Source organism: Anopheles merus, chromosome 2R (assembly GCF_017562075.2).
Source record: "Anopheles merus strain MAF chromosome 2R, AmerM5.1, whole genome shotgun sequence".
Lineage (NCBI taxonomy): Eukaryota > Metazoa > Arthropoda > Insecta > Diptera > Culicidae > Anopheles > Anopheles merus.
In genome coordinates, this window is record NC_054082.1 from 28,577,766 (window position 1) to 28,598,134 (window position 20,369).

The window sequence follows — 20,369 nt, forward strand, 5'->3', positions numbered from 1 at the left end:
AGCGCCATCGTACGCGTACCACTGTTTTCAGCATAGGCGGAGAGGAGTCTGCGGAGGGAGGCGGCGGCTTTCGTTTCGAGTTTGTTTTGTTTTCTTTCTCTCTCTCTCTCTCTCTCTCTCTCTCTCTCTCTCTCTCTCTCTCTCTCTCTCTCTCTCTCTCTCTCTCTCTCTCTCTCTTTCTCTTTCTCTTTCTCTTTCTCTTTCTCTCTTTTTCTCTCTCTCTCTCTCTATCTCTCTCACTTTCTCTCACTTCTCTTTTTGTTTTCGACAGTTTGGATGATTCCTTTCGAGTGTATATGCGCGTTTGACAAAGTTTGCTCTTTTCGCTTTTCGTTTTTTTTTGTTTAGTAATTTTCGACCACGATCTGGTAGACCCACCTACCTGGTAGGACCTCATCCAATACTAACACTATTTGGGGACGACGGACACTTGCAACGCTAACCATTATTTCTACAACCCCTAGGCCACTGCCTGCATTCGACTGCACCACTGGAGCAACATCCCTTGTTTAATCGTGTCGTTCGTTCGAATGGTGTTTACTAACATCTACTATACTCCCAGGTATATTTTAGTATACGCTTGCGAGAGCAAACCCAGAACAAAACAATATAAGGGGGAAAAAATAGTCCACAGATACGCGTATGTATTTTTCGTATTCCAAATAGATTCAATTTCAAATTCAAACAATTCCCGTAATCGCAGTATTTTGTTTTTTGTTTTTACTCTCTGCAAATATTTCACCAACTTTGTGTGATAGTTTCCAATACAAATTGATACGCGAGGAGAAAACAAGAATTTTGTTTAAAAAAAAGTGTAAAGTACAAAAAAAGATTAAATACAAAAGTATCGATGCTTGGCCTGTGTGCGTCGTGTGTACAAATACAGGTAAAGATATCACGATGTCCTCTAACATCTATCCTGTTTACAATATTATTCCCGACTGTGCTCTTTGTTTCGCTTCCCTTTATTGCATATCGAAATCTCAGCACAATAGAAGCTTTTCTCTCGCTACACTACACACACTCCCATATTCTTCCACTCTTCCTTCAAACGAACGCACAATAACGTTTTTTCTCCCTCTTTCTCTCTCTCTCTCTCTCTCTCTCCATCTCTCTCTCTCTTTACGGTAAATAGTTACTCTATCCGTATAGCATCAAAGATTTTGTGTCAGTCTGAAGCCCAATTAAGATGGTTGGGATGACCTAAAGACGTAGTTAAACAATCTAAACAATATACATCCGATCCTATCGGCTGGTTCACACAATGGGATCTTCCAAAATTTATCTGCACAATCAAATTGTACGCCGCATTCCAAAACAGAATGCCAGTTGACAAAAACAAAGCATGCGGGTTGGGGCAAGGTGCACTCTGCAAGGCATGCATCAAATCAAACCGGTTCAGTAACGCGCCAGCGACGGTTGGAGAAGCAAAGAGTAAACAAAGTCAGGAAACGAAGCATGCCTCCACATTCGTTCATCTTTCCCTGCTCCCCCGTTCACTGTCGTTTGCAGGCTGATGGTTAAAAAAGCAAGAAGTAGAAAATGGGACGACAGTGATGGCGAATCGTCCCCCGGGGAGCACACGTACATCACTCTCCCCCTTCTACTAGCCACTGTGCGTAGTAATGGTTAGCGTTGGCGTCGTCGTAACGCCGGTCGTACCGACCCTACCATTGCGCGGATAGTACGGATAGTATCCTTCTGCATCATGGCGCGCAGCCGCAAAGATTGGACAGCCTCCTCCACCCATCTCCTCGTCGCTGCGCTGCTCCGGAGAGGACAATGGCGACGGTTCCTCCTCCCGCTGCTGGTGGCCGTTGGTGGTGCACTCCTCAAACTCGCCGCCCGACGAAGGGACCATATTCACCACGGCGGGCATGATGGCCAGTGGTGGTGGTGGTGGCGGCGCCGGCGATACCTTACCGATCGTGACCGGCAGACAGAGGCTGCGCGACTTGAGCGACAGGCGGCGCTGCATTAGCAAGCTTTCGTTCGGTGGCGAAAGCCCGACCGGCAGCCCGTCGGCCATCGCTAGCTCGGCAAGGATGCCCGAGCCGCCGGTCCCGCCGAACCCGGCCACCGTAGTGGTGGCTATGTTGCCACTGATGATGCTGTTGCCGCTGTGGCTGCTGGTGTTGCTGCTCGAGCTGCTGCTGTAAACGCCTTCGTCGATGTTGTCGATTGCATCCTGTTGCTGCTGCTGGAGCTTCTTCTGCTGCTGCTGTTGCTGCTGCTCCGTCTCGTCGTTGCGCCGCGGTATCAGGTGGAACGGAGGTTCCTCCAGCATTGCCTCTTCGCCCTCATCGGCCGGTTGGTAGTGATCGCCACCGTTCAGGTTCAGGCCCTCAAAGCCACCGACCATCATCGACTGGTAGCCGTAGTTGCGCGTTTCCCGCTTGAGGGCGCTCAGGATCGTGGTCGAGTTAGAATGATAAAGCTTATATCTATTCATAGTATTTGTAGTTGGATCACAGTTAACATTACTCCTACTCTGCTGCTGCTGCTGCTGCGACTGTTGCGGTGGAGACGCCCGCTGCATTGGTAGTGATGATTGCTGCTGACCAGCGCTGGCGCGTCTCGGACCGGCCGCCGCTCCTTTCATGCCGGCACCGTCGACCGCATCGATCATCAGACTCTGCGTAGGGCGTCGCATCCCACCGTAGGACGATGGTGAAGCATAGCGTTGATTTTGGTACTGCTGATGCTGCTGCTGCTGGTGATGATGCTGCACCACCACCGCACGATATGGCATCGATTTTTGCTGCTGTTGGCCACCATGACCATTGCCAGCACCGTAATGATGATTATTGTTGCTGCTGTTGTAATGTCCCATACCACCACCATCGCCTCCCCGTCCGGTGCCATTGTGATAGTAATGGTTCGAGCCATTATTATTGTTCACTCCTGCGTAGTGATGGTACTGATGGTTCTGCTGCTGCTGCTGCTGCTGCTGATGGTGGTACTGACTTGGATGGCCACTGCTGTTGCCCCCGTTCATCCTTGCCGGATGATGACTACTTCCTCCGCTGCTACTAACGCTGCTAGTATTATTATTAACATTATTATTGGTTCCTCCGCGATTGTACTGATGGTGATTAAAGTTATTCGGGTTGGTGGTGATCTTCCCGTTGGCGTAGTGTGACTGCGACGCAGTCAGCATGCCGCCACCGCCGCCGCCATTACTGCTGCTATTGTTGTTGCCATTGTGGTGCCGATGATAGGTTTCCGCCTCGTCACCGGTTCCGGCCGCGTCACCGTACCGGTGGTGCTGGTTGCTTCCGTACGCCGGCGACGGTTGGGCACGCCAGGACGTCAGCGAAGCCGACGACGACGACGATGAACCGTGATTAGGATGGTGGCTGTACGGATAGTGCTGCTGCTGTTGCGACGAATGGCGCTGCTGCTTCGCCATCATGCCCGACCGGCCCTCGAAGCCACCGTCGAATGGTTCGTTATTGGTGGCGCCTGCTCGCACGATGCGTCCGTACCGAGGCGCAATACTGCTGCCATTGCTGTAGTTATGGTTGCCGTGGCTGTTACCGTAGTGGCCGCCGTTCGATCCGACGTGGTTGTGGTGGTGGCCGGATCCATTCTGCTGCCGGTAGGACCCCATCGACGACATCGGTGGATGCGAGTGGTGGTTGTTGCTGTGATGATGGTGATAGTTACTGTAATGCACATTGTTGTGATGATGGTGATGGTGTTGGTGGTGCTGCGGGTGTGAGTGGTAGTGACCGCTGCGGCCGCCCTTGTAGCTCGACCCGAAGCCCGAGCTGCCGTACTTGTAGCCGTGCGCGTGCTGGCTGCGACTGTTGTACTCGTACGAGGAAGGACTTTGCTGGTGCTGCTGCTCGCTCCCGCCCCGGTACCGCCAGTTCGACTCGGGCGGAATATCCCAACCGTTGCTGGCCTTCCTCGGGCCGCCGGTTGCCTTCGAGCCGACGATACTGCGCACCGGGGAGGAGAGCGTGGACGATTGTGGAGACAATTCCACCACTACCACCTCCTTCGCCTTCTCCAGCTCCTTCTCCGGCGCTTCGTCCGCACGAGCCTCGGCCACGGCTTTGCCACCAGTCAGTACAGAATCATCATCATCACGTGCGCCACCGCCGGCAGCATTGTTTTTCGGTGGATCAGAACTTTGCAATTCTTTGTCACTCGTATTCTCCTGCTGCGGAAAATCCTTCCGCTCCGCCTCGCCGCCGCTGCCAACAATACTGCCCCGTTCATCGGATCCGCTGCGGCCCGCGGCAATAGTATTGCTGGAGAAGGTGGAACCACCCTCGCTTCCGGAAGACGTACTGTTCACAACTATTTCGATAGTTGCAGCTCCCACCACCGCATCGGCGTTACCGGTGGCAACGGGGGCAATCGTGATGGTCGGCACCTCTACAATGGCCGCCGCCGCCACCATGTTCTGGCTATCGATGGAAACGTTTTGGTAGCTACCTCTGATAAGCTCCTTCTGCTCCTCCTCATCCTTTTCCCATTCCTTTCCCGTCTCAACGTGGTTTGTGGTCATTGGTTGCATTCCCATCCCTTCGTCCCGTTCCTTACACAGTTCATCTTCATCACAGACTCCATTAGGTTCATCCGTTCGCGGCACAAACGGTTTCGCAACATCACTGCTGCTGCTGCTGTTCGGCGGCTGTGCGTTCCCTGTCTCAACCACCAGCGTCGGTAGCACGGTCTCGGTGGGCTTTGCCGCCGGCTCCACACTGCCATTGTACGACGGTTGATAGATGTTGGGACGCTCCTTCGCCATATAGTCGTAGCGCATGGAAAAGTGCTGCATGATGACGCGCTTGACCGCCATGGCCGATTCGGCAAAGTGGGACAACTCGAGCGCAGATTGGTTTCTACGGTGGGAAGGAGAGAGCGAGAAAAGAAACATCGATTACAAACACATTCCACACAACAATCGTTCGTTGGACTTACCGTCGAATTACACCAGGCGTCTTCAGCACCCGGCGGCGCTGCTTCTCCTTGTTCGCCTTCGAGTTGATACCACCGACCGCACACTCCGTATCGTCGCTGATGCGAATCCACGGATGGTTCAGGACGGCCGTGGCGCTCAGGCGCTTCGGCGCCTCCTTCACCAGCAGCCCCCGGATCAGGTCCTTCGCCTCCTCGCTCACGTCCTGCCATTCGCTGTCCGGGAAGCAGTACCGGCCCTCCTGGATCGACTCGAACAGCAGCTCCTGGCAGGTGCGACAGTTCTCGCCCCGGTTCCAGCCGCAGTCCTGCTCGCAGTTGCCCGAGAAGGGCGGATAGCCGCACAGCAGTATGTACGCGATCACGCCCAGCGACCACAGGTCGCATCGTTTGTCGTAGTAGTTCGACTCACCGACGAACAGATCGACAACTTCCGGTGCCATAAATTCGGCACTACCGACCTGTGGGAATAACACGAGAGGGAGAAAACGAGAGCGGGGCATTAGTGAGGATTTCACTTTCTTGTACGCACTGGGGAAGAAATACAAAGAGGCGTTCAACGGCAGGAGGAGAGGCTTACAATATGCTCCCTCTCTTCCTCTCCACTGCACACGCTAAACAAGGGAATAATAATCCTTCCAGCATTCCGACTATCGCTCTTCCTTATCAACAACTGCCAGCAGGGTCCCTCCTCTTTCCCTCTTATCGATAGCCCATGGAGAGGTCAAGTTGCAAATAATTCGCACACCTAGTGAAGGTTTTAAACTAACCCCCTGCCCGGTGTGAGCAAACAACCACTTCACACACACTGATCGTTTCCCCCAGGCGGGACCATCCATTACATAGTTTCGCCGACATCTTCGCGACATTACTGCATCGATACAATGTCGCCTAAATCGCAAATCAGCGTTCAACGCCGGATGAGGAGGTTCGTATAAAGGTGAAACTGAACACTACTACACACAGCCGCAGTAGTTGGCCACAGGAACTCGGCAGACAAACATGTTTGCCTTGTTACTTATCTACTCACGCCACACCGTCGCATTTAATATCCCTGCCGTGTTAATTGCAACCGTGCTAATATATGTACACACAGTGTATACGTTAAATTTTAAACAAAGAACAAATATTTAATGCCAAAACAGGAAAGGTGGGCTATTCTCTTCGTTGCGATTTGTACAGAATGCGAGAAAGTAGCAACTGTTTCTATCCAAAAGTTACAAATATAAACAAAAAGAGCCACAGCAAGGGCTTGGAATGTCTTGGTTCAATCTTCACACCGTGCCGGCTTCTTCTCCCGAGTCCATCGAGACGGAACATAGCCAAGGAACACAAATCAATTACCACCCACCCAACCCATACGCCTGCCTCTTATCGCGATGAGGCAGCAATTGTGCGCACCGGGGGTGGATGTTGTTTGGGTCGCGATACCCAAAAGGCACATCAAATGGGACCAATGCCGTTTTATCTTCACACCCGCACAACAACATCAAAATCAGACAGCACAACGCAACGTGGTGTCCAATTTCATTACGTTTCACAATAGTAGATTAAGAAGGAAAGGAAGCAAACTTGAAGGAAGCAAGCACGCGAAAAAAAATGCACCATCCGTGTACGGTGGGAGGTGATAGAGCCCCCCTCCGACCACGGGAGCCTACCGCGGATGGGTTTATAGTACGAATGTTGACCCATAAAATCAAAATATAGACATACGTGAAGGGGGAAAAAACAACAAAAACAAGGTAACCTTAGTCATGTCTTATCGCCACGCTACCATCGGTAGCAATCAGCCGTCCCAAATGGGAGAACGATGACCAACCAGAAGAAGAAGAAGCCGCAGAAAGGGGAAGAGCAACAACAAAAAGAACAACAAGCAAAAAAAAGTTGCCTTCCTGGCGATAAGTGACTACGAAAACAACAACATGGGATGATGGTACTGCGCGACTCCCCCGCTCCCATTTTGTACTACCACCACCACCACCACCCACCCGCCCGTTTGATTTCTCCCCCACTTTACTGCACTGGCTTACCGGTGTTAAAAGCTGCGGCGTGGCGTTCGGCGACGAGATGTTGGTGGTGAACTTGATCCCGGAGCCGAGATCGAAGTCGCAGATCTTGATCGGGCACAGCTTGTCCGGATAGACGCACAGGATGTTCTCCGGCTTGAGGTCCCGGTGGGCGATGCCCTTCTTGTGCAGAAAGTCCAGCCCGGACGCGATCTCCTTGATGATCTGCGCCGCATCGTACTCGGAGAAGCAGACGTTCTCCTGGATGCGGGTCAGCAGCGGCCCGCCGTTGATCTTCTCGAACACTAGATAGAACTTTTCGTCATCCTCGAAAAACTCTAACAGCTGCAAGATGTTCGGGTGCCCCTGGCAGTGGTGAAACGTTTCCACCTCGCGGAAGACGCGGCCGCGCGCGTGCCCCGGTATTTTGTCGATGATCTTCACCGCGTACTCCAGCTCGGTGTAGATGTTGATGCACGTCTGGACCGACGCGTACGCACCCTCGCCCAGCACCTCGCCAGTCAGCTTGTACAGCTCTGCGTGGGGAGAGGAAGAGCAGGATCGATACGGGAGCAGGTTAGCGACGAGAATACGGTTTTTGATTTGACGGCGGGGGGGGGGAAAATGGGAGGACGAACATTCCCCGTTACAGCCTCTATGTTGTTTTGTATCTAACGCAATTGCCGCCTAAGTTGTTAAATGTTATCATCATCACCGGCCATATTACAGTTCGCTACTCTATTGTGTTCGCTTGATTGCAGATCATCAATCGTAGTCGTACATGCGCGTTTGTGCCTATCTGTGTGTGTGTGTGTTCAAGTGGGATGATAGATGCACGCAAGCGAAAGGAATCCAATCAACCTGGCTGGCCGTGAGGGGTGGTTGGCCGGTTAGTAGGGCAATGCGTTTTGCGAGTAAACTACAAACAACCGACACAAACAGAAACACACACACACACCGGCACGCATACATACGACATAGAGACTGCACACTGCACTTTTCCACCACCATTACCACCACCACCACCACCCAACACCAGAGACAAATGTGGTGCGCCCACATTGCGAAAGAATTCTTCTCACTTGGAGCGGCCACAGAGCGGCGCTAAAGCGGTGGGTGCGCTCTTGCTGCCGCGCGCCGTTTTAGCAAATCCGATCTTTTAAACGATGCACCCGAATCGTACAACACAACGCGTTAGCGGAGGAGGGGTGTACGCGTGAGTATAGTAGTAAGAACCGTTTAACGATAATTGTGCATCAGGTGTTGCGGCGGGGTGTGGTGATGAGGGTGCTGACGGTGGTGTTGGTCGGAGCAGCCCCATGCACCGGTAGGCACGGTACGAAGCGCGGTGTGGCTTCATTTACCTTGAAAACATGACGACTGCATCGATGAGCTGGTGCGTTTCTTTCGGCGCCGCTTGCGCTTCATCTCCTCCTTGTGCCGGTTGAAGTCGGCCTGCCGTTCGGCTTCGGATAGCATGCGTGCCTCGGTGGACTCGTTGCCCGACACCTCCTCGCTGCTGTACCGTGCGACATCGGTTTTGCGGGTTGGATCTAAAACAAAAAAAAAGAATATACGAGAGAGAGAGAAGGGTTTTTTTAGTACGGGGTTAATTGTTTCAAGTCTTTTTGCTGGCTGTGTGGTGGGAGTTCGGAATCGGACCTACCCGATTCCGATTCCGTGTTTGGAATCAATTCCGGAGCTGATTCCGATGCTGAAATCAATTCCGATTCCGGAGTCGATTTCGGAGTTGATTCTGGAGCCGATTCCGGAGTTGACACAGGAACCGATTCCGGAATCGGAATAGATTCCAGCATCGGAATCGATTCCAGCATCGAAATCAAATTCGACCTGGGAATCCCAATTAGTTCCGGTGTCGGAATTAGGATCGACTCCAGAAATGGATGTAGCTTTGGAACGAGAATCAGTTCATGCATTGAAAAAAGAAGTTTCAGAAGCGAAATCAGTCCGGGAATCCCCATGAGAAGTGATCGTTTACAAGTAAATTTTGATTCTCTGCGGCTAATACTTAGCATCATTGGACCCTAACACCTATTCTTATGAAAATGCCGAAACCGACTCCGTTTCGAAGACGATTCTGATTTCGGAGCCGATTCCTATGCCGATTCCGGAAACTGATTCTGGACCTACTATCCGGAATCGATTCCAGAAAACTTCGGAACTAGCCGGAGTCAATTCCGACGAAATCTTCATTTTTCCCATCACTTGTATGGTGCATTATGGGCTAGAAATTACGTCATTTTCTTTAATTACTGAGAATATAACGTTCTAATGAAATTGAATGTAAGAATCAGTTTCATTCCAGCAGTAGAAACACTTTCAAATGTCGGCGAAAATTGGATCATTTCTATGTTCCGTTGTGTGTGCCAGCCTTCGCAATTAGACGGGCAAATCCAATAACTCAGCTTACTTTGTGTATGGGGGTAAAATAATGACCAAAGCTTCCGTCTACTGTCAAAGCCCGTCGTTGCAGTACGCCCCAATTAAACCAACACTTGGGAACATTGCAATGAAAACAACAACAAAAAATCATCCTCTTACACCTTCAAAAGTGTCACTGTCCCCTCCCCATAATGCAATGTCCCAGGCAACACCCACACACAATTCAGAATGGGTGGTGGCAGAAAAGTTTCTTTTTCCGGATTTGATTACTCATTTTGCACAAACCAAAGGCAACGATGACGCTGAAGATGATGATGATGATGATGAAACAGAAAACACCACGCGGTACACAACATCTCACCGTTAAATGTAAATATGAGGAAATTTCATCCGTTTGTTCATCATCAACAGGAGGGAACAGGAAGCAAAGAAAGTTACCACTCCCTTTCCTCTTGCTCCTCTACCCCTTTCTACCGGGTTCTTTTGCCCCCCCCCCCCCCCCCCCCAGCACACGCTCGCCTTCTTTGCGAGACTCTCACGCCGAAGTTACCAGCGGCAGATCCTTTTTAACTTTTTGAGATGCCTACTGCGACGACGACGATCAACAAGGAAGATATATCGGTCGAGTTATTTATGCACCGCGTTGTTGTTGTTGTTGTCGTTGTGGTATGGTCGAGCTGTGTCGTCTCCGTTTGTGTTGCTGCGAGCCGGCGGCAACAAAAACGTGCTACAAATATAGTTGGCCACAACAGTCGACCCATGGCACATCCACTCCTTGGGTGTGCTCTACTCCCACTCTCTCTGTCCTCTCTCTCCCTCTCTCTCTCTCTTCGATCCGATCTCCCGTGCTTGTTGGGAAAAGACGTTGATGATCGGTGTGTATCAGATAGATAGAGAGATCCGTTGTCCGCGCGTTGTGGGAAGACGTCATTTCTGTGATGTGGTGTTTATTTTGTTTGTTTGATCTGTTGTTTTTTTCTTCTTCTTTTAATTATGTTTTCCTCACACTCTGGTGAGGGTGTGGGGTGGACAATTTTTACCTCCCTCGCTCTGGTTGTTGTTGGTTGTTATCTCTAGCACCCGAACCGTTGAACCGGTACGAACAACCCCCTCTCTTCACCCCTTTTTGCGTTTTTGCGAAGGTCGTCGATATAAGGGGGGAGCCTGCTTGTTCGTCTTTCGGGCGGAACAGTCTAATACTACAGCAGAAACAACAAAAAAACAGAGCACACAACGTGCTTTTTTCTTCGCGATGAAGGAAATAGCAATGGACAAAACACGATGAATCGGATCTGTTTTTTTTTTTTGTTTCACTTCTTTTTACATTCACGACAGACTCACAAAAACCTGTCGTAACTGGTCGGACGGAACAATTTCATGTCAAAGAAAGAGCAAAACTGTGGTGTAAGTAAGACCAAACCCGTGAGAATCATCACAATCCCGCACGAATGATACATGTGCAATATTTACTTGTTTATGCCATGTAATACGCACCAGCAAGAATGCAAAACATTCACATTGAAGCAGGAATTGCACGTGGAATTGCCTTCCCTTACCACTTTTCCATCATCCGAAAGGTGTCACATTGAGTTGTGTTTGTACAGAATGGTTTTCGGTATTCTAGCTTAACCTGAGACATCTAAATTCAAGGGTAAAAAATGCCCCAAAATAATCCCTTTTACTTTCATTACAAACTCTACCAAACTCGAAGGACGCCGATTGCACACACTCTGACAATAACTACCAACCGCAATGCAAAGGAAAGGTGAAAATCAAGTAGCGAGTTGGTCGGTCGCCTTGTCGTGCCGTTTTGGAGAGATAGTAAGAAGAAGTCAAAAAAAAGCTGGCGTAAATTCGTGCATCAAAACAACAAACATCAATGGGTACCGGAAGTGCAGGGTAGGGGACGGTGGTGGCCCACGGGTACATCATGGCGGTACCGTGTATTGTTGTTGTTATTTTGACGTTTGGCAACGCGGCGAGAGCGTCGCCGTCATCGCCGTGACCAAAAAGCAACCTATCGGGAGAGCTGAGCTGATTAATTCGAATGAGGCTTAAAATGGCCTACACAAAAACAAGCATAAATCGCGCCCTACAATGTATTGTGCGGTCCCATCTTCCCTCCCCCTTTCACCAGCATTGTCCATTTGCCGGCAGTGCGGCTTTGGCAGATTCGGCCAGAAGCGAGATACGCAAAAGCGAATGACATTCAAGTGTGAGGCGCTTACGGGAGAAGCGCGAACAGTAGGCGATGGTGGCGGCGCCCGCTTACGACCAAGACGGGGAAATAGGCAACAATGTACTGCGCTGTAATCTTGGGCGATAGAAGAAGATGGCCAACGGAAAAGAGAGTGGAGCAGATTTCAATTATTAAACACATTCAGAAGTTCTGGGACCACATTGCCGCTGCCGCAGCACATTCAATCGCGGGCACACCGCCCCAGCACCCTGTAGCAGCAGCAGAAGCACCGGGGGTAGTAGCAAAACATCGTGGCAAAACCTATTGCGTGTTAAATTTGGCGATTCGACGACGACGACGACGTTGATGAGATTCGAACGGGTCGTCGTCACACACCACATCTCGCCGCAGCGCGCACACACTGAACGACGGCGGTGCGAGTGTGTGAGTGTTCTCGTCGCACGCAAACAGGGCCGCTGGTATGCGTTGTTGTGTACAGACGCAGCAGCGAACGTCGAACCGCGGTGCCTATGAGTATGTGTGCGTGTGTCTGTGTGTTTATAAACTCACGCCACATACAACGAAACGGCGAAACCGTTGCCCATTCACCGGAGGGATCGTACCATATCTACCCCCTTTCACCCTTCGCACCCCTTCTTAACCTAACAAACCAAACGCGTTCGTTGTGTTCCGTTCTTCTTCATCACAAAAACATCCACCAAAACCCTTGAAAAGGCGAAGGGAAAGGGCCAGGCCAGAGGGTGCGGACTACGTGAGCAGCTGCTATTTCAATGTGTGCGTAGCTCGCGATCGGTACACACACACACACACACACACACGCCCGAGTCTGTTGACGTTGACTACGCACCCTTCATAGACACGCACACACTCGCAGCCGCTGGCAGATGTGTTGTATGTGCACACCACCACTGTGCGCGGCACCAACGAAGAGTTGTGTGAGCGCAAAAGCGGTGAGTGCGTGCGGAAGTGCGGTGTGGCGAATGGAGCGCGCGAGCGTTAGAGAGGTGAGTGAGAGCGAGAGAGAGAGCGAGAGACAGTTGGTAGAACGCTCAGCAGCGTAGGCCGAAAAGAGACCGACAGAGAAAAACAGGCCACCGCAGCGCCACACACCAAATACAACAAAAAGTGCATACGTGCGCACCGAAACGCAATATTCTAGAGCCAACGGTTTCGAATTTTAGCTTTTTTATTACCGGACCCTTTTCCCTTCTGCCATTCATTCCTGGGATCGGAATAATTGTCCCTTTTCTGGATGGTTGTGCAGCAGTCCTGCTGCTTTTTTTTCTTGAATCGCCCAAGAAAAAGTGGCTAACCTGCAAATGATGATGTGTGGTGGTGCGCGGCGATGTGTTCCATCGTCCACACACGGTGATGTGGATGCACAACACACACATACCATTTTTTTTGTGTGTAGGTTCAAACACACATTCACGCAGCCTCCGTCGAATGAGGAATCGCTGCCGAATCGGACGATGACGAGATGAAAAGGGTCTTTCTTCTTGTATTGCTAGGATCAAAATGAGGACATTTTCGACATTTTTGTTGAATAATTATCCGCGTCAGCTTTCTTTTCGAAGCAAGTTCATTTTGGTTTCTTATCGAAGGAAATACAAAAACCTGCGCGGCCCTGTTTTTTTACTATCTTTTTTTTAGTAAGCGTGTTAGCAGCGTTGCACTGCCCCTGCTCTCCTCCTTCTTGTCCCTGTACGCTTTTCCACGCGTTTCGGCAACAAGTACTGACTATGCCACCTTTTCAAAACATTGCTTGTGAGACGCCATCCGCAGGTATTAAGGGGTTACACAGGCCATTGCTAGGCAGCAGCAGTAGCCTTTGCAAAAAGGGCGTCGGAGAAAAGAGAGACGCCAAAAGCGTTCGCCGTTTCTTGTCCCTAAGGTGCACAAACACACACATTTGGCATAGGATTTTGCATGCGGTACCCACACGCAAGGGGCAGGGAGCGGGGGTCAGCCGCAGGTTGAACCGTGAATGGGCGAGCGAAGGAAATATATTCCAGAATGTCGTTCGAAAGTCGAATACAAATCAAGTGGCCAGGGCACACACACGCTGGGACTCGAACAGCCGCCACACCACACCATCATCGCCGCCAACACCACGCTCCATGCCGTGGCCTGGCTGTGTGTGCCCGTAAAAAACATGTTCTTTCCGCTCCACAGCTCGATGAGCAGCACCAGCCGTGTGCGCTGGTGTGTGTAAACGCCATCATGCTGCTCTTCTTTCTTCCCACTAGGCGGGTGCGATCTGTGTTTGTGATCTTTTTGACGCACACACACACACTGCTGCTGCGCCTCTTTCTCTCCCGTTTTCTTTGCACCCCCCCGCACTACCCCCTTGTGTGGTGCATCTAACGACGATGGTTCGACTAGCGCGAAGTCAACGTCTAAACAAGCTCCCCACCGCCGCCGCGCTTATGTGGTGAACGAATATATGCACACCCGTGTCCTTGCTCCTTTGGGGCGCACTGTTTTCATCCTTGCCGGGTGTTCCGTGTTGTCGTCTTGCCAGCACCGAAAATGCCGGTAGCACCTGCGTACTGCGCATCGACGTGTTTTTGCTCCTTTCGCCAACGACACCACACCAAAGAGGAAAAAGAAAACTGAGGTGGTGGTGTGGTGGTGATGGAGAAGCGTGAGCGCGTTCAACCAGTCACGTAGGACCTACGAAAAAAGGGAAAACACACACTCACCGGAATTCACGTCGCAACACTCCTCCACAATGCGTTCTACCATGGTGCTGCTGCTACTCTATCTCGGTGGTGCCGGATATCGTCGCTCTAGCGGCTGGTGCTGATGCTGGTGGTGGTGGTTTGGGCCAAATCTGCGACGCAACAGTGCAGATCCCTGCTGCCGGGGGCCGTTAGTCGACGGACGCTCCACTATATCGCTCCACTGATGCCACCTCGGAACCGTCGATGCGAACCGACGATGGTCGAGGCTGCGGCTGCTACCGATGGATGGGTTGAACACGACAGCTTCCCGATGATAGGAAACTGTGCTGCGCTTTCGACAGGATCGAGACCCCCCGTCGTCGATTCGGGTAAGCGTAAATAGCCAATTTTATCAACGCACGTACGCACACATGGACGCGTCCGTGCTGCTGCTGCTGCTGCTGCTCGACGAGATGGCGACGCACACTGGGTGACAGAACGGATTGGCTGCTTGCCTGCTGACGGCGTGACGACGAGGCTTGCAATCGGCCAAAACGGGCAATGGCGCACTGGTGGCTGGCTGGTGTGTCGATTTGGGGATTTGGCGAGTGTGGTGAGGCAGGTAAATTGGAAAAGGTGGCTTTACACCCGGTTCCAAACACATACACCACACACGGAGCACACGCGCACACAGACACACACGCACGCACAAACACGGTACTATCCCGAAAAAAGCGAAAAAACGCTGCGCAAACGGCGGCCTGGGGGGGACTTTTCTTTTCACTCCGAGACGGGACTTTCACGCTGCCGCGGAAAACGGAGTACGATGATGAAAATGGTGTTTCAAATAAACACTGTACAGCGGACACACTGGCCGATTTTGCTCTCCTCTGACTAGCTAGCTACCCATCACGATCCATCACTTACAAAAGCAAAACCAAAACAAAGCAAGGCAGCGCTGCTTCCGCAGAGAGGAAACGTACGATGGCAGTCGAACGTTTGACAGTCGACGCACAACCGTCTCGGCGGCATCGAATAGTGGACAAAAGATGGGAAGCGCCTTTTATCATATTTTATTTTCCGTTTCTCGGCAACGTGGCTATGAGAACGAAAGCTTGAGAACGTTCTCGATTGTTTAATGTTTAATTAAGGCAGCGGTAATCGCTGATGCGGGCGTGTGAGCGTTTTCTGAAAATGTTTGGAATTTGACACCCGCAGCGGGTGACAGTTTGCAACCGCATGCGTCAGAATCAAACAATTTTGATTTTTCCGCACGCACGCCCGCAGTAGCGATTACCGCTGCCTAACTGTGCCCTGCTCTCAAGTGAGGATTACCGAGTGTCAACTGTATGATTTGGCATTTTCCAAAGACTTCAGAAGAATAGAAAGAAATTATCTTGCTATCTCGATCTATTTTCAGAGTCAGTTGGATAGAACGAGAAAGCATGTTGATTTTATCCATTGGATTCTCTTTCTCTTTTATAAAATTTTATGACAGGAAAAAATGTTATTGTACATCAAACATACAATTTTTTTATTCCGTCGGATCGTCGCATCTGATTTTATTTGTCAATGTTATTTTGTAGATTATGTAAGAACAACATATTTTTTTATAATGGTTAAACCATTCAAATCATCCAAATAATCGCAATATGCATCGAAGAAGCGTTTGACAGCAGTGTCCGATAAAATTGCATCGAATGGGTGTTGCCACCACCCTTAGGCAGCGGTATAATTTTGTTGCGCGCAACATTGTTGCTCGCAAAATGTATGGATTTGACAGCTAGCGCAACTTTGTTGCCGGCCAAATACAAACCAATTAGATTTTTGTCTGGCAACATTTTCTATTTACCTTGGTCATGGCAATCGGGTGTATGAAATGACACAGCAGCAGTCACAGACAGCGCGCAACAACATTAAACCGCTGCCTTACTTATTTGTTTTGCGCCTTGTCGCAAATGTTAACAAATAGCTTACGTTAATTTTTTTACCATTTTGTCACTCTTGTGACCTCGCGCCAAGGTGTATGGATATTAGGAGGTGAAGTGGTTAAGAACAAATTGACATTGCACGACTTGACATAACAACACTGGGAGCTCCGGTGTTAAAATCAAGAAAGGCTAATATATAAAATATTGTATGCGATTTGACATAACAATTCTCACTGATGGCGCCCGGCAAACGCGCTAACAATTCGTCTTCTAAATAAATACACCTTGACCTCGCGCCTTTAGACTGTCAAACACTTTTGAGAATTGCGCTGCATCGTTCGATTTTACAGCAGCTGTAGACAAAAAGGTTAACGACGTTCAACTGTTTTTTATTTGAATTATGCCCAGCTAAATGTTACACTGTGCGCATAGATGTTTGACGTTGCTTTGAACAAGGTTGACGTTTGTCTTCCGCTGGAACAAAACTGCTGCTTTCATAAACACTGGTGGACTGAATTTGTGCAAAAGTTTGATTATTAAGAAACTTTAAACATTTTTATCTTACTTAAGTGAGTCCATTTAAAACGCAAAGATATTTCGAGTTGTTTTGTATGCACTTTTAAACTAAATGCCTTTAATTCAAACGAATAATTTCCCTTCGTTGGCGTAGCGGCGTTTGTTTACATCGTGTTCTTCCATCCAATCAGCCTACTAACTATTGTTCGTTTTACATGCTTTAGATTTAGCCATGATAAAGCAACCGATCCTTGCCGAGCTTCAGTACTTCGTGAAAAGCGTGTCCCTGCTGTACAAGGGAGTTCCACTGAAGGATACGGGCGCACTGGTAAAAAGTGCCCTTCACCTGCTGGAGGATCTTCCCTCGACGAGAGATGCGGTGTTTGATTATTTCACGCTCGTGTTCAACAATGCCGTTAAAGTGTACATGCTTAGTGCTGAGGTGTGGCATAAAATTATCCATTCTCATTGCCAAAGCAACTGTTGTTGATTTAGATTTATTTATTTTATTTATAGAAAAACCTTCCCGATCCCTCGGTAGACGATGAAGCGGTGCAGGAAATACACGAAGCCCTCGAGCGACTGGTAACAGTCGGCCCAACCGCCTGGTGTCCCGTGATATCGTCCTGGTGCTTGAAACTCCTCGGCGAGGTGTGCAAAAAGCACTGCCGTCGCCGACCACCGGACATTCGCGGAGCGTGCAACCTATGGCTGGGCTGTAGTGCCATCCGCTACCTGCTCAGCCTCAGTGCGCTGTGCTTTGAGAAGCTGGACCAGCGCGAAATGGACGAGTGCATCAACGAGATGCTAGTCATCTACGGTACGCACACACCGTTCTTCGACTGGGTGGTGGCCCGACTGGGCGGTTGCTTTCCGCTCCGGGTAATGTCGAGCATGCTGTCGATGGGAGTGGCCCGCTTTACCGGTGACTTCGATCAGCCGTCCGAGTCGGAGGTGGAGGTGCTAAGTTACCTCGGGCTGGCGCACGAAAACGATTTGCGGAAAGCTCTAAAATCGACGCTAGAACACGTTGCCTCGTACAAGCAGCCAATACCATATCTACTAATGCTAGCCAAAGCTTCCGAAACGATCTCGCAAGCGCTGGTGGCCGTATTTCTGGAGCTTCGTAAGTATGCCGATGCGTTCGCGCATATGCATGTTGCATCTCATGCATTTTTTACACATATTCTTGTCTTTCCTTTGTCTTGCAGATGACGAAAATCGATTATCAACCCTTACGGTGCTGCCGAAAAACTGGCCCGCCAATATTGGCCTCCCCTACGTGCTGCACACCGTGGCCGGCCTACTGCTAAAGATGAAAAAGCACGCCATCCGGGTGACGCTGATACTTGCGAAAATGTCCACCCAGCACAGCTGGTGCCAGGAGCTGCTCGAAATGATGTTCATCGAGCTGGAAACGCTCGTGCTGGACAAGCATACCGCGGCCCTGCTCGAGGACATCATACGCGACGGAATGCGAGAAATGCTGTGGAGCAGCTGTACCTCCGACGTTCCCTACCTGCAGCAAGTCGCGGTACGATTAATTCTTCTGGCCAGCTTCAAATCCAACTCCGTGTTTCACCAAACAATCGTTTACCTTCTGTCGGTGAGCGAACCGGCACTGGCTGCCAGCACCAAACCGCACCTAAATGCGCTCGTCCGTGTGCTGGGCGGACCGCACGGCACGGTGGACGTGCCGAAGGTAAAGCCCGCGTTCGAAACGGCCTTCGAAAAGATACTGATCAGTCCGTGCAAACGGGGAGAGTGTTGGAACATTCTGCACAACCTGGTGGAACTGTTGAAGCTGGAACGCACGGCCATCCTCGGCAGCACGCTGCGCAAAGTGAACTGCACCGGCATGATGCACGAGCTGCTCGATCGGGTGCTAAAGATATGGGAAAATTTCATGAGCCGAGAAAGGCAGGACGACACGCAAGGAGGAGGGTACGGTACGGTCAGGGCGACACTGGAAGTGCAGGAAAACGCGAACGAACCGGGCAAGAGAGTAAAAAACGAACGACCGGAACCTATGGAAACGGATGAGCAGCACCGGCTGGGCACTGGCAGCCGAACAGTAACGTACAAAGACCTCATCCACGAAACGGTAAGACTGATTGAGTGTATGGATCTCGGCAAGAGCGTAACGATCGGAACCGCCCAAACGCTGAAGCTGTCGCAGCTGTTGGTGAAATATTTTTTCTACTGTCTTAAACTGTCCACCGCCGGCACGAGCGTCCCGTCCGGCACCGTTCCGGAATCGCTCGACGAGTCGCTGAACCGGGTGTACGGCTTGCTGTCCAAGCACTGCGGCCACCGGAAAGCCGCCCGCACCGCTGCCCTGCGCGAGCTGCTCGAGGGGGCACTGTTCATGTACGGCGATCTGTTCGGTTCGCAGGCGGAATCGCAAGCGTACAGCTTCGACAAGCCGGACGATCTGCTGATACGGCTCAACCAGAAGCAGGGCATCGCGCTCAACGCCTCCCGGGCGACGGTGCTGCACGCGGGCATCATCGGCCAGGGGCCGAAGATACCGAGCAAAAAGGCGGTCGGGCCGGCGTCCGAGATGCAGAACCATCTGCTGAACGCGATCGTCGCCTGCTGCCAGGACGTGAACGACCACCAGGCCACGATCGATGGGTTTAGCTACGTGTCGCTGCTGCTGGTGGAGATGATTTCGCCGGACGTGATGTACAACGGGCTGCCGTGGCCGGAGGAGGACTTCATACGCGTCACGATGGAGCGCGACCTGCAGATACAGCGCACCTTTCGGCATTCGCCGATCCTCTGGTCGATTCTGGGTCTGGTAGCGTGCTACCGGCCATCGCTCTGCTACTGCTCGGTGTTGCTGCGAGCGCTCTGCGCGTCCGCCCTGCACCAGTGGCGCTCGAAGACGGCGGAAACGCTGAACGGCCAGAAGACGGACCTGCTGTACATGACGACGAAGCTGCTCGAGCTGATGGCACTGGCACAGCTGCTACCGCCACCGCTTAGCTATCTGCACATTGTGCTGGAGTACTTCGACGGACCGGAGGTAAGCATACGTCAAATAACGGTCTCTTTTTACTGTACAGTGACTAATTTGAGCTAATGTGTTTGCTGTAGATCGCTTATGTGCTGAAGGAATGCGTGTGGAACTACATGAAGGATCACGTCCCCTCGCCCGTGCTGTTTGTGTGCGATCCGACCGGGTTCCATTGGCGCGATCCGCTGACGTCGCGACCACCGCTCCAGTACACCAACCCGCTGCGTAACACCATGCAAAAGAAGCTCACCAAGGTGGGCCATCTGTACCATCAGATGTTTGTGGGGCCGGAACTGCGCAATCCCAGTGCCAGTAACAGCGGCCAACCAACGCAGCAATCGCTGGTGCAGGGGTACATAGTGGGCGGAAGTGGCGCTGGAGACCAGGGATCAAAAGCGGGACCGAGCGGGGGCTTTGCTGGACATGCCTTAGGACCGGGACAGGAGCCACTGTAACGGTAGAAATGTTTCAATCGAGCAATGCTAATGAAAAAGTACAATTAAAGTGTAACAATTCTCAACTTGCTTGTGCTTTTTGCGCTTGGTTGTGTGTTGTTGCTTTTTTCTGCTTATTCTAACCGTAAAGCATCCATCAGGATAGAATTTCAATACACACATGCTCTTCCCGGAAACCTACACTGAGTTGATATAACACTAATGTACTGTTGAATTTCGTGCTGGCCTGGTGGTA

At 50.9% G+C, this 20,369-nt stretch overlaps 2 protein-coding genes across 3 annotated transcripts; one reads left to right on the plus strand and one right to left on the minus strand.

The window, feature by feature from the left end:
• Positions 1 to 208: 208 nt before the first annotated feature.
• Positions 209 to 15,169, minus strand: LOC121603406. The gene is made up of 5 exons (XM_041932059.1): positions 14,250 to 15,169; positions 8,306 to 8,494; positions 6,966 to 7,477; positions 4,939 to 5,396; positions 209 to 4,859 (listed from the first exon to the last, which is right to left on the minus strand). The coding sequence occupies exons 1-5, from the start codon at positions 14,290 to 14,292 to the stop codon at positions 1,607 to 1,609; spliced, it is 4,455 nt and encodes a 1,484-aa protein (XP_041787993.1). The 5' UTR covers positions 14,293 to 15,169; the 3' UTR covers positions 209 to 1,606.
• Positions 12,312 to 20,256, plus strand: LOC121603407 (integrator complex subunit 5). 2 transcript variants are annotated; one of them, XM_041932061.1, is made up of 5 exons: positions 12,312 to 12,548; positions 16,882 to 17,099; positions 17,174 to 17,783; positions 17,869 to 19,688; positions 19,760 to 20,256. In XM_041932061.1, exons 2-5 carry the CDS (start codon positions 16,890 to 16,892, stop codon positions 20,132 to 20,134), a joined length of 3,015 nt encoding a protein of 1,004 aa, XP_041787995.1. In that variant the 5' UTR covers positions 12,312 to 12,548; positions 16,882 to 16,889; the 3' UTR covers positions 20,135 to 20,256. The 2 variants fall into 2 exon arrangements, with proteins under 2 accessions (XP_041787995.1, XP_041787994.1); XM_041932060.1 differs by lacking the exon at positions 12,312 to 12,548 and adding an exon at positions 16,589 to 16,710.
• Positions 20,257 to 20,369: the final 113 nt, after the last annotated feature.

Coding starts and splice junctions, on each gene's coding strand:
- LOC121603407 (XM_041932061.1), top strand. CDS start 16,890: ATGATAAAGCAACCGATCCTTGCCGAGCTTCAGTACTTCGTGAAAAGC. Junction 17,100..17,173: donor TGTACATGCTTAGTGCTGAG/GTGTGGCATAAA, acceptor TTTTATTTATAG/AAAAACCTTCCCGATCCCTC. Junction 19,689..19,759: donor AGTACTTCGACGGACCGGAG/GTAAGCATACGT, acceptor TGTTTGCTGTAG/ATCGCTTATGTGCTGAAGGA.
- LOC121603406 (XM_041932059.1), bottom strand. CDS start 14,292: ATGGTAGAACGCATTGTGGAGGAGTGTTGCGACGTGAATTCCG. Junction 8,495..14,249: donor GTGTTGCGACGTGAATTCCG/GTGAGTGTGTGT, acceptor TTTTTGTTTTAG/ATCCAACCCGCAAAACCGAT. Junction 4,860..4,938: donor ACGCCTGGTGTAATTCGACG/GTAAGTCCAACG, acceptor TTCCCACCGTAG/AAACCAATCTGCGCTCGAGT.